The sequence below is a fragment of the Ursus maritimus genome, unplaced genomic scaffold, assembly GCF_017311325.1.
Source record: "Ursus maritimus isolate PB19 unplaced genomic scaffold, ASM1731132v1 scaffold_9, whole genome shotgun sequence".
In the NCBI taxonomy this organism is placed as follows: domain Eukaryota; kingdom Metazoa; phylum Chordata; class Mammalia; order Carnivora; family Ursidae; genus Ursus; species Ursus maritimus.
Genome location: NW_024427107.1, coordinates 33,648,528 through 33,662,554, shown reverse-complemented (window position 1 = coordinate 33,662,554; position 14,027 = coordinate 33,648,528). Strand labels below are relative to the sequence as shown.

The window sequence follows — 14,027 nt, the reverse complement described above, 5'->3', positions numbered from 1 at the left end:
TTTTGTGTTTACTGTAATACAGTGGTTCAGTTTTATTATTTTTCCCATGGCTGTCCAGTTTTCTGAACACCACCACTTATTGAAGAGACTGTTTTTTCCTCATTGTATATTCTTGGCTCCCATATTTTAAATTAGCTGGCCCATATATGCATGAGTTTATTTCTTTTTTTTTTTTTTAAAGATTTTTATTTATTTATTTGACAGAGACAGACACAGCCAGCGAGAGAGGGAACACAAGCAGGGGGAGTGGGAGAGGAAGAAGCAGGCTCATAGCAGAGGAGCCTGATGTGGGGCTTGATCCCGGAACACCGGGATCACGCCCTGAGCCGAAGGCAGACGCCTAACCGCTATGCCACCCAGGTGCCCCTCTTTTTATTTTTTTTAATTCCTAATTGCTCTAGCTAGGATTTCTGATACCATGTTGAATAAAAGTGAGAGTGGGCATTCTTGTCTTGATTCTCATTTTTAGAGGAAAAGCTTTTTATGATACTAGCTGTGGACTTGTCATGTATTGTTTTTATTTATTTATTTATTTATTTATTTATTTATTTATTTATTTTAAAGATTTTATTTACTCTTTTGGCCCGGAGAGCACTGGCAGGGAGAGGGAAGAGCAGGCTCCCTACTGAGCAAGGAGTCAGATACGGGGCTCCATCCCAGGACCCTGGGATCATGACCTGAACTGAAAGCAGATGCTTAACCAGCTGAGCCACCCAGGCGCCCCATGTATTGCCTTTATTATGTTGAGATATGTTCCCTCTATATCCACTTTACTGAGAATTTTATCATGAATGGGTGTTGAATTTTTGTCAGTTGCTTTTTCTAATCTGTTGAGATAATCATGTCATTTGGGGCCTTCATTTTGTTGTGTTACCTTGATTCGTTTGCAGATTTTTGAATCATCCTTGCAGTACCCTAGAATAAATCCCGTTTGATCATGATGTGTGATATTTTCAATGGATTCTTAAAAATTTTAATTTTAGGATAGTTAACATACAGTGTTATATTCATTTCAGGTGTACAATATAGTGATTCAACAATTTCGTATATTCCTAAGTGCTCATAGAGATTAAGTGTACACTTCATACCCTTCACCTGTTTTACCCATCTCTACACCCACCTCCCTTCTGGTAACCATCTGTTTTGTTGTTCGTTGTGTTGTTTCTTAAATTCCACATGAGTGAAATCGTATGGTGTTTGTGTTTTTTTGACTCATTTTGCTTCCATTATACTCTCTAGATCCATTAATGTTGTAAATTTCAAGACGTCATTATTTTTTATGGCTAAATAATATTACATTGTATCTATATACCACATCTTTATTCATTCATATCGATGGACTCTTGGGTTGCTTCCTTATTTAGGCTATTGTAATAATGTTACAATAAACATACATGTGCATTTATTCTTTTGATTTAGTGTTTTTGTATTCTTTGGGTAAATACCCAGTAGTGTGATAGCTGGATCACAGGGTAATTCCATTTAAAAATTTTTGAGGAAACCCCCATACTGTTTTTTTACAGTGGCTGCACCAGTTTACATTCCCACCAAGAGTGCATGAGAGTTCCTTTTTTTCCAATCCTTGCCAAGCCTTGTTGCTTGTGTTTTTTATTTTAGTCATTCTGATAGACGTGAGGTGATATCTCATTGTGGTTTTGATTTGCGTTTTCCTGATGCTGAGTGATGTTGAGCATCTTTTCATGTGTCTGTTGGCCATCTGTATGTCTTTGGAGAAACGTCTGTTTGTGTCTTCTGCCCATTTTTAAATTGGATTATTTGTTTTTTGGGTGTTGAGTTGTATAATATCTTTATATATTTTGGATACTAACCCGTTATCAGATACGTCATTTGAAAATACCTTCTCCCGTTCAGTAGGTTGTTTTTTAGTTTTGTCGTTTGTTCGCTTTGCCTTGCAGAAGTTTTATTTTGATGTAGTCCCAATAGTTTATTTTTGCTTTTGTTTCCTTTGCTTCAGGAGACATATCCAGAAAACCGCTGTTAAGGCTGATATCAGAGAAATTACTGCCTGTGCTGTCTTCTAAGATTTTTATGGTTTCAGGTCTCACATTTAGGTCCTTAGTCCATTTTGAGGTTTTGTTTTGTTTTGTTTTGTTTGTATGGTGTAAGAAAATGGTCCAGTTTCATTCTTTTGCATGTAGCTGTCTAGTTTTCCCAACACCATTTGTTGAAGAGACTGTCTTTTTCCCATTGCATATTCTTGCCTCTATTGTCATAGATTAATTGACCATGTGATTGTGGGTTTATTTCTGGGCTCTCTGTTTTGTTCCATTGATCTATGTGTCTGTTTTTCTGCCAGTACCATAGTGTTTTAATTACTACAGCTTTGTAAGATATCTTGAAATCTTGAATTGTGATACCTCCAGTTTTGTTTTTCTTTTGCAAGATTGCTTTGGCTATCTGGGGTCTTTTGAGGTTCCATATAAATTTTAGGATTGTTTTTTCTAGTTCTGGGAAAAATACTGTTGATATTTTTGTTAGGGATTGCATTAAATCTGTAGCTTGCCTGCGGTAGTGTGGACATTTTAACAATATTTGTTCTTCCAATCCATGAGCATGGAATGTCTTTCCATTTGTTTGTGTGTCTTCAATTTCTTTCATCATTGTTTTATAGTTTTCAGAGGACAGGTCTTTTACCTCCTTGGTTAAGTTTATTTCTAGGTATTTAATTATTTTTGGTGCAATTGTAAATGGGATTGTTTTCTTCCTTTCTCTTTCTGCTGCTACATTATTAGTGTATAGAAGAGCAACAGATTTCTTTACGTTGATTTTGTATCTTGTGAATTCACTGAATTCATGTGTCATTTCTGGTAGCTTTTTTGTTGGTGACTTTAGGGTTTTCTACATATAGTATTCTGCCATCTGCGGTTAGTAAAAGTTTTACTTCTTCCTTACCAATTTGGAAGTCTTTTATTCCTTTGTCTGATTGCTGTGGGTAGGACTTCCAGTACTATACTGAATAAAAGTGAGAGTGGACATCCTTATCTTGTTTCTGACCTTAGAGGAGAAGCTCTCAATTTTTCTCCATTGAGTAATGATATTAGCTGTGTTTTTCATATATGGCCTTTATTATGTTGAGGTATGTTCCCTCTATACCTACTTTTTTTGAGGGCTTTTATCATGAATGAATGTTGTACTTTGTCAAGTGCTTTTTCTGCGTCTATTGAAATGATCATACAGTTTTTATCCTTCCTCTTATTGATGTGATGTATCATTTTGGTTGATTTGTGAATATTGAACCCACCCTTGCATCTCTGGATAAATTTCACTTGGTGAAATTTGATTTCATTCAATAATGATTCGTGGTGAATCATTATTTTTAATGTATTTTGGATTTGGATTGCTAATGTTGTTTTTTTTTTTTTTTTTTTTTAAAGATTTTTATTTATTTATTTGACAGAGATAGAGACAGCCAGCGAGAGAGGGAACACAAGCAGGGGGAGTGGGAGAGGAAGAAGCAGGCTCACTGCGGAGGAGCCTGATGTGGGGCTCGATCCCATAACGCCAGGATCACGCCCTGAGCCGAAGGCAGACGCTTAACCACTGTGCCACCCAGGCGCCCCTGGATTGCTAATGTAGAGAGCACAAGCAGGGGGAGCGGCAGAGGGAGAGAGAGAAGCAGGCTCTCCACCAAACAGGGAGCGCTATGTGGGGCTCGATCCCAGGACCATGAGATCATGACCAAAGCCTAAGGCAAACACTTAACGGCTGAGTCACCAGGGGCACCTCTTTGGTAGTGTCTTTATCTGGTTTTGATATCAGGGTAATGCTGGCCTCATAAAATGAATTTGGAAGTTTTCCTTTCTCTTCTGTTTTTGCAAAAGTCTGAGAAGAATAGGTATTAACTCTTCTAAATGTTGGGTAGAATTCACCAATGAAGCATCTGGTCTTGGACTTTTGTTTTTTGGGGAGTTTTTTGATCAGTGATTCAGTTTCATTGCTGATAATCCATCTGTTCAAATTTTCTGTTTCATCCCAATTCAGTTTTGAGAGATTACATCCATTTCTTCTGGGTTGTCCAATTCGTTGGTGTATTATTCTCTTATAATTCCTTGTATTTCATAATATTCTCTTATAATTCTTTGTATTTCTAAGATGTCAGTTGTTATTTCTCCTATTTTGTTTTTGATTTTATTTGGCTCCCTCCCCCTCTCTCCCTCCCTCCCTCTCTCTCTCTCTCTCACATTGTGTCTAAAAGTTTATCAATTTTGTTGATCTTTCAGAGAACCAGCTCCTGGTTTCATTGATCTATTCAATTTTTTTTTGTTTCTATATAATTTATTTCTGCTCTAATGTTTACTGTGTCCTTCCTTCTGCTGGATTTGGGTTTTGTTTGTTCTTGTTTTTCTAGCTCCTTTAGATGGAAGGTTAGGTTGTTTACTTGAGATTTTTCTTGCTTTTTGAGGTAGGTCTTTATTGCTATAAACTTCCCTCTTAGAACTGCTTTTGCTGCACTCCAAAGATTTTGGACTGTTGTGTTTTCATTTGTCCCCTTGTATTTTTTTTTATTTCTTCTTTGAGTCCCTGGTTGACCTATTCATTGTTTAGTAGCGTGTTATTTAACCTTCATGTATTTGTGCTCTTTCCAGTTTTTTGTTGTTGTTGTTGTTTTGGTGGTTGAGTTCTAGTTTCATAACATTGTGGTCAGAAAAGATGCATGGTATGACTTCAGTCTTTTTTTGGGTTTCTTCCAGAGGAAATTGTTTGACATGTAGCTGTAGATTTGGTGTGTCCATGAGAGGATGGGTGTTCAGGATTCTCCTACATTGCCATCTTGAACCAGAACCATTAGGGGCCATTTTAGAGGCTGCTTACCACAACCAGATTCAGAAAACCGTATAAACAATGTTAAGTATTTCTGATTTTATTCTAAAGGTTATAGGAAAACCATGAAAAAGTTTTAAACAGGGACATCATTTAATCAAACTAATGTTAAAAAAAAAAACCAAAACTTTGCCTAGGGTCAAGAATGGATAGGTTTGAGTGGATGCTATAGACCAGATAAGCGATGATTGGTATAGTACAGTGAGAGATCTGGTGGTTTGAACTTTAGTGGTAATCACGGAAATGGAAATAAGTGATGCATCCAAAGCACATCAATGATGTAAACTTAGTGGACCTAAAAGATAGCTTTGATGTGGGAGCTGTAAGGAAGGAGTCAAGGAAGATCTCAAGTTTCTGGCTAGAGCAGCAGGATGGATGGTGATGCTGTTTACTGGAATAGGACTACAGAAGCAATTGGGGGGGGTGACAAAGAGGGAGATGAGATGTTTTGGACTAGTTATGGTGACCGATGAGATAGTCAAGTTGTCATGTAGAATAGACAGTAGTTGGGTAGTTCTTCTGGTGTTTATCTTCTGACGTCTGAGCTGGATATACAGATTCAGGGGATATTATCATATGGTTGTAAATGATAACATGGTAGAAGTTGAAAGTACTTTATAGTAAGACAAGAAGAATGCCTAGTACCTACCATGGAGGAATTCCAATATTTAAGAGGAGGTGGAGCTGACAGGAAGTTAGGAGGAAAACTGGGATATGGTAGGGATACATTCCTTCCCATCTAGTGAAGAGTTTGTATTTTGGAATTCCTTCTAGCTTGAACTTAGTATAATCAGTGTTGAAGAAAAGACCTATCTAAGAGATAGCTTATTTCTTTGGTTTAACAAATATTTTTTGAGAATTATTTATGTGAAAGGCATTGTAGAGTATTGGAGGTGCAGAGTAAAATGGCACATACTAGCTGTCTCAGACAGTTTGACAAGTTGTTAGTATCTTCAGGGGTCACTGAGTCCTGATTCTTTTAATTGATTTTTTTAGTTCCAGAAACATGAGTTTTATCTATTTTCTCACAGATGAGCAGAAATCTGCTTTACATTAACCAAACTAGTCTGAGTCCCACTGGAAAACTGTCACTTTATTAATTTACAGTAAGAAATACAAATGTCAGCTGCCCAACAGTGCATTTTCTCCCCTCTCAGAAAGCCAGAATATTGTTTATTGAGCATAATACCAGTAAAGGAAGTTAAACACTGTGAATGTGTAGTTTTCTCAAGCTATAATAGTCTGTGCAAACTTTTCAGCCATGAGATATACCTGCCATAAAAATAAGGAACCAGGAGACTTACTGATGATATCTTAAGTCTTTTGCTTCTAAGTACCACCACCTTACATCCACACCCCCATACCTCTGCTCCTAATCCCATCTTGCTTCTCCTTGGTAAATATGAACAAACTCAAAATTAAATGTTAAAATTGTGATTATGTTAAAATCAGTTTTCTTATTTTGCTGTTGATTCATTTTGAATCCAGTTGTGTGTAATATCTTGAATATTCATGCTCAAGAAAGTAAAGCACTCAGCAAATTGGAATATGTTAGATTCCTCATGCCTACCCTAGATCCTTATGAGAAGTTAAAATATGGGTCAGATTTGAGTCCTGAGAGAGAGCCCAGGACGGCTACAAGGTTTTTTGTTTGCTTGTTTGTTTTTTTAACCTAATAGAAGGATAGAGTTGCCCTTTACCATGAAAGGGAAAGTTGTGAGGTGGGTAGAGTTGAGGGAAACAGTATCTGTTTTAGCTAATAAACATGAGATGCCTGTTATACTTCATGTGGAGATAGATGTTGATTACGCTGCTGGATATATGATTCTGAAGTTTAGAGGAGTCACCCAGGCTTCGTATTACATTTGTGTGTTTTTGGCACGCTGATGGTATTTAAAGATGAGATCACCAAAGTGATACAAGTAGAGAAAAGAAGGCCCAAAACACACCTGACCAGGGAGGAACCAACCAAAGAAAAGGAGCAGTTGTTGAAGCCGGAGAAAATGAATGATAGTAGTGTTCCAAAAGCCAAGTGAAAAGTGTTTCAAGAGTGAGAGAACATAGCAAGTGCTGAGGAAAGGGGCTGGATGTATTACAAAGAAGCATGAGGAAAAGGGGGGAGGGTTTGCAGATGTCTTTATCTTGATTGCGGTGATAGTGATGGTTTCATGGGTTTATATGCATGCCTTAATGAATTGTACATGTTACGTATGTACAGTTTATAGTATGTCACTTATATCTCAGTAAAGCTGTTTTTTTTTTTTTTTTTAAGAGATTTTATTTGGAAGAGAGTGCCTGTGCACAAGTTGGGGGAGGGGCAGAGGGAGAAGCAGACTCCCCTGCTGAGCAGGGAGCCCAGTCCTGGCCAGATCCCAGGACCCTGGGATCATAACCTGAGCCAAAGGCAGACGCTTAACCGACTGAGCCATCCAGGTGCCGCTCAGTAAAGCTGTTTTTTTTTTTTTTTTAAGAGATTTTATTTGGAAGAGAGTGCCTGTGCACAAGTTGGGGGAGGGGCAGAGGGAGAGGGAGAAGCAGACTCCCCTGCTGAGCAGGGAGCCCAGTCCTGGCCAGATCCCAGGACCCTGGGATCATAACCTGAGCCAAAGGCAGACGCTTAACCGACTGAGCCATCCAGGTGCCGCTCAGTAAAGCTGTTATAAAAAATTAAACATCCAGGGGTGTTTGGGTGGCTCAGTCGGTTAAGTGTCTGCCTTCAGGTCATGATCCCAGAGTGTCTGCATTGAGTCTTGCTTTGGGATCCCAGCTCAGTGGGGAATCTGCTTCTCCCTCTGCCCCTCCCCCTGCTCATGCTCGATCTTCCTCTCTCTCACAAATAAATAAAATCTTTAAAAAAAATTAAACATCCATTCATAGCTTAAAAAAAAAAAGGAAGTAATCAGCTGTCAAATCCTGTTGATAGGTCAAGAAAGCTGAGAATTCAGAATTGACTATGGGAAATAGCTGTGTCCTTGGTTACCTTAACTGGAATACCATCAGTGGTGTTGTGGGGATAAAAGTGATTTGTGTGAGTTCAAGAGTAGGAAGAGAGGAAGTGGAGACAGAGTACCCACAACTTTTTAGAAGTTTTGCTGAACAGAGAAGTTAGAAAACGAGACTAAGGGGAGAAGTGAATTCAAGAGGAAGCTGTTTGTTTTTAAGAGAAAAGTAATGACTTACAAAGATAGTATGGCTTGTTTTTATACCAGTGAGAATCAATCAACGGAAAGGGAGAAAATGATACTGTCTTATGAAAAAAAAAGGCTGTTGTAGGAAAGAATTGGTGGAGTGATACCCATATACTCCTTTGCCATCAGTCTTGAGAATTCTGGCCATAATAATGAAAATTAATTTACAAATCTGTTTGGATATGCTCTTTATTTTATTCATTGTTTATTTCAAAACTATGGGTTTTGTAGGTCACTTTTGAAGATATCTTTAAATCCATGTTTTTAGGTGTAGTAATCACCATATTTGATATTTTTCATCTTGCGCTGTTCTTAGGATTGGTACTTATTATATATTAGTATCTCATATTTTATTTCATAGTTATAATATCCATGCCTCCTCAAATAAAATATAGATCTTACAGTCCAGCCCTTAGCATGACTGTGATTTTTAGATAAATTACTGTTGTTAGCCTTAGCCATTGTTAAGAATCTTTTTTTAAAAGGATATGCTCTCCCTGTAATGTAACTATGTGAAACAGTTTTACTGAAGAATTTGATGAAGTAAGTTTTGAGCTTGTATTCTTAGGATTGATTGCTTTGGGGGTAGGAGAACGTTGTAATTTTTTTTAATTGATGTAATTTTTGCTTGGAGTTCCTTCACATTTTGTATTTGATAACTCTGACCATAATTGTTTCCATAGGTGATGGGAAATCTAGGAACTTTCAAAAGAAGCCTTTTATTCTCAGCTTTACCTTATCTGGGTTTTGAAGCATATCAAGTATTTTCCCAGGCTGCGGTGGTTCATGCCACAGCCAAAGGTAAGCCTAAGCTAAACATTTGGACTACTTAGAGTTAAGTATGTTAGTTATATTTTGTTAATAACTTTGAGTTATTTTTGAATAAGTAATGAAACTTTGTTCTACGCTCTATTCTCTATTCGTCATTGAGTTTGATTTTATATATAATATATATTATATCTGTGTGTATATCTCTTTGTGAATATATATATATATTCATATATATAGCTGTGTATATGTAATTTCTTCTAGCAACTAGAGCTCCTTCAGTGAGAAATACTCTGTTAAATACTTTGTAGTTTTATGGGACCCTTGGGCTAAGAATTTTTTTTTACATTTTTAAGGGGTTTAGGGATTAGGGGGAGAGGGATATACCACAGAGACTATATCTGGCCCTATGACACAATAATTCTTTTGTTTCCTTAATTCCAAGGTATTACACTCTTCTTGATATAGTTAAGAAAGGCCTAATTACTTTGAGGTAAAAGTATTTTTTTTACAAATAAAATGCAGTTTAGTACTAAATATCAAATAACTGATTGAAAAGTAGAAACATTCTATCAGATTTCTTATTTGGTATACTATAGATAAATATATATCAAGACTTGCCATATTTAAAAGAAACCAGTTGTGTGTGTTGACAGGCAAAATTTCAGTATATTAGATATATTAGTATATTGATTTATGGATTAAGCTTTTTTGTTTTTTATAGTCCCCACCTTTTAATCATTAAGAAGTGTTTGGGGAAAGAGGCAGAGATTTTATTTTTAATAGATGTTCTTATTAAAGTTGTGATAGGTGAATTTGAGAATATTAGCTAAAAATTACTAGTTATTGATTTCAATTTCCCATAATCATTCTTGTCTTTAAAAGAGCAGATAAGGGGCACCTGGGTGACTCAGTCGGTTAAGTGACTGCCTTTGGCTCAGGTCATGATCCCAGGGTCCTGGGATTGAGTCCCACATTCCGTTCCCTGCTCTGCAGAGAGCCTGCTTCTCCCTCTGCCTCTTTCTCTGTCTCTCATGAGTAAAATAAAAATAAAATCTTAAAAAAGATAAATAGAGCAGATAATTGAGAATTGCTGTGTTTTTGTTTTATCTTTCCTTTTTTTCTTAAATGTATAATTTATATGACAGATAAAGTAGAGGACTTGGTTCCCTAGACTCTTCATCTAACTTCAGTTCTCACAGTAACCTTGTAAAGTAGTAAGGACAAACTATATTATGACATAATATTTTTTTAAATGTATCAGAGATGTGCCCAGTGGTTGCAGTTTTAATATTTTTCTGTGTGTGTGTGTGTGTGTGTGTGTGTGTGTGTTCTATTCTAGGTGTTTTTGTTTTGTTTTTGTTTTTTATTTTTATTTTTTATTTTTATTTTTAAAGTAAGCTCTATAGCCAACATGGGCTGGAACTCAGGACCCGATCAAGAGTCAGGAGCTCTGGGGCGCCTGGGTGGCGCAGTCATTAAGCGTCTGCCTTTGGCTCAGGGTGTGATCCCGGCGTTCTGGGATCGAGCCCCACATCAGGCTCCTCCGCTAGGAGCCTGCTTCTTCCTCTCCCACTCCCCCTGCTTGTGTTCTCTCTCTCTCTGGCTGTCTCTGTCTAATAAATAAATAAAATCTTAAAAAAAAAAAAAAAAGAGTCAGGAGCTCTACTGGCTGAGCCAGCCAGGCTCCACCCATTATAGTATTAACTTTTGAAAAAGAAGCTCACAGTTTAACTTCTTCAAAGTCAAAGTGTCAGAGCAGAGATTAGAACGCTAATCAATTTTTTTTTTTTGGTGTCACACTTAGTTTCAATGTGCTTTAGCACCCTTTCCTTACAGAAATGAGTGCAAAGATGTAGTGCCTTCCCTGAGGCACTTTGAAAGGCAAAGCTGAAATTAACTTTAGCTTTAATGGTAATAGTCCATTTTTTCAAAAGTGCCTTTATTTAAAATTACTGCAGGTTCAGTAAATTAAAAAACATTTTAAGGTGCTGGATCCTTGTGGGAGCTGCACAAGCTGGGCGTGGTTTTGCGCAGCGGCAGTAGCAAGCTGGGTGGGGGGTGGGGGTGCAGTGCGTTAAACCTTCAACTGTTTCCTTACTTTGCGCTTCAAAGAACTTTGATGCGGCTTTCCTCCATTGCCTTCCTTCACCTCTTGAGCCAGCCGCTATGAGCTGGGCTGGGGGAGTCCTGTGGGCAAGCCGAAGACTAGGCCCTGTAGGAGCTAGTGTCTTTTGCCTAGGGATGGCTCTGCGTCCCTGCCAGGTGGCATGCACCGCCCTCAGGGACAGTTGGTCCTTCATCCCTGTCTCCAAGATGGCAACTGTCACATGCAAACTTATTAAGAATTTCACTTCAGAGAATACCATTTACCACAATAAGATCTCTATTATAGGAACTGGCTCAGTTGGCGTGGCATGTGCTATCAGCATCTTATTAAAAGGCTTAAGTGATGAACTTGCCTTTGTGGATGTTGATGAAGGCAAACTAGAGGGTGAGACAGTGAATCTTCAACATGACAGCTCTTTCATGAAAATCCCAGATACCATTTCCAGCAAAGATTACCATGTCACTGCAAACTCCAACCTAGTGATTATCACAGCAGGTGCACGCCCAGGAAAAGGAGAAACACACCTTGATGTAGTCAAGAGAAATGTGTCCATCTTTAAATTAATGATTTCCAACATTACCCAGTATAGACCCCAGTGCAAAATGATAATTGTTTCCAATCCAGTGGATATCTTAACTTAATGTAGCTTGGAAGTTGAGTGTGTTTCTCCAAAACCGTGTTATTGGAAGTGGCTGTAATTTGGACACTGCCCGTTTCTGTTTCTTTATTGGCCAAAGACTTTGTATCCACTCAGAAAGCTGTCATGGATGGATCCTTGGAGAACATGGAGACTCAAATATACCTGTGTGGAGTGGAGTTAACATTGCTAGTATCCCCTTGAAGGATCTGAATTCAGATATAGGAACGGATAAAGATCCTGAGCACTGGGGAAATGTCTACAAAGAAGTGATAACTACTGTGGCTATGAGATGGTTAAAATGAAAGGTTATGCTGATTGGGCTGTTGGCCTATCTGTAGCTGATTTAACAGAAAGCATTTTGAAGAATCTTAGGAGAGTACATCCAGTTTCCATGATGACTAAGGGCCTCTGTGGAATAAATGAAGTATTCCTTAGTGTTCCTTGTATCCTGGGAGAGAATGGTATTGCAAACCTTATTAAGATACAGCTGACCCCTGAAGAGGAGGTTCGTTTGAGAAAGAGTGCAGAAGAACTTTGGGAAATTCAGAAAGAGATCAAGCTTTGAAGTTTATAGCTACCATCCTGAAGTTATTAAAGGAGAGATAGTAGTCGTAGGATTGTATATCAAACTTTTGAATAAACTTGAATTTGTGTGTGTGTGTGTGTGTGTGTGTAGTTGCTATTTGGTCTAAATGTATGATGTATGTGTTTAACTTGTTACAGAAATTCTTTTTCTTTTCTTCCAGTATATGCTAATTCTTTCATTCTGGCTGGCTTATACATATGTTCATTTATATGCTGTTTAAAAAAAAAGTTATAACTTCCTCTACAAATGTAAACATAAAAGTTTATACAGAAAACTCTAAATGTTAGTTCCAGTCCTAACTCCAAATGAAACCTAAAATATATAGAGATCATATTTTTTTTACCTTGGAAAATGATCCATGTTTCTATAAAACTATAATTTCACAGTCCTTACAAGTTTTACTTTGTCATATATATCTCTGCTATTTGCTATATTGTGATCTTTATTTTTCATATTTTTTAGGAAATGGTCTTCAGGTGATTCCGTTCATCAAAACTGCTTACGTCTCTTTAGGCCTGCTTCATGCTCATTGAGACCAATATTTTCATTGAGGAAAATATTTTTTCCTTTTTCATTTACTGGGATACAATCATCTTTTGATTCATGTTTTTTAGAAATTAAGGGCATATATATATATATATATTTTTAAGAAAGTTCAGCAAGGTTGCTGGATTCAAGACAAACTTTATTTTTTAAACAGGATTTTTTTTAAAGATTTTATTTATTTATCTGAGAGAGAGCTCAAGTAGAGGGAGTGGTAGGCAGAAGGAGAGGGAGAAGCAGGCTTCCCTCTGATCAGGGAACCCGATGTGGGGCTTGATCCCAGGACCCGGAGATCAACTGACTGAGCCACCCAGGCGCCCCCAAGGGCATACATACATATGTTTTGACATTTCAGTTGGATGGGGCTGTGGGACTCTTTTTAAAAATGGTAACTTCTGTATTTACCACAGGATAGGGCAAATACCCACTTGTTGGCTGTAATTGAAGAACTCCAGTAGAAAGTTTCATTATTTCTTTAAAATAGACAAAATTTAAAGCCCTTCAAGATACGCTAATACAGTCACAGTACTCGTGTGTGTGTGTGTGTGTGTGTGTGTGTGTGTGTGTGTGTGAACGTTCACTTGTAAAATGCCTAAAAGATAATTAAAAGCGGCCCATCTTAAATAAAGGTCCTTCATATAATCATTTCAGTTGTCTCTTTTCATATACTTTCATTGATTCCTCTTTGATGAATCTACAGAACCGAGGTCAGTGCTCCTTCATCTGTATTCCTTTGTGCTACTACAGGGCATCTTTAGAGGCACTACTTCCAATACTGATGAGACACAGTATTGTTGGTATGAAAAATTTGCCTGAAATTTTGATGATGATGTTGCTACTTAGAGCCTTCTAGCATCTAGAAAAATCCGAGTATCTGGAGAATCTAGATACTTGTTTTCTACTTTGTAATTTCTGTAGGGAGAAATTTCCAGAAATAGAACGATTTTGCTTACTTTGAGGAGTAGAGTATTTCTTTTTGTCCAGATATATCTTACATGGCTAAGAGTACACTTAGCAAGAAAAACTAGAAGACCAAAGGTTACTAACTTACGTCATATCAGTGATATTTTTTAAAATTCTAAGAGTTATGATTTTGTGCATATTCATTTTAGGCTTAATTTAGATTTTATTGTACAGTTGAATTAATATTTCAGTTCATCTTGGGGTATTCATTATTAAATTGAAAAGTAATTTACTTTAAAAGTTTAGTCCACTTTAACAATATGGTCTCTTTATGTCAGTAACATAGCTTATTTTTAAATATTTTCAGGAAAAGTACAGAGCATTAGCCAAGTAAAAAACCCACATAGCTGATTTGCAGATATGAGTGATCTACATGCTCCTAACCTA

The 14,027-nt window shown here is 37.3% G+C and overlaps 2 protein-coding genes across 4 annotated transcripts in view; both read left to right on the top strand.

The window, feature by feature from the left end:
• Positions 1-14,027, top strand: part of RMDN1 (regulator of microtubule dynamics 1) — a 46,428-nt gene that overhangs the window by 5,505 nt on the left and 26,896 nt on the right. For all 3 annotated transcript variants that reach the window (XM_008689114.2, XM_008689113.2, XM_008689115.2), the window contains exon 2: positions 8,714-8,831. In XM_008689114.2, coding sequence (XP_008687336.1) covers positions 8,714-8,831 — 118 coding nt within the window. The remainder of the gene's footprint in view (positions 1-8,713; positions 8,832-14,027) is intronic.
• LOC103661401 (L-lactate dehydrogenase A-like 6A) lies at positions 10,529-12,491 on the top strand. Its single transcript, XM_040625787.1, is given in 3 exon segments — positions 10,529-11,546; positions 11,548-11,826; positions 11,829-12,491. Coding segments are annotated over 3 exon segments (1,143 nt in total). The 5' UTR covers positions 10,529-10,967; the 3' UTR covers positions 12,114-12,491.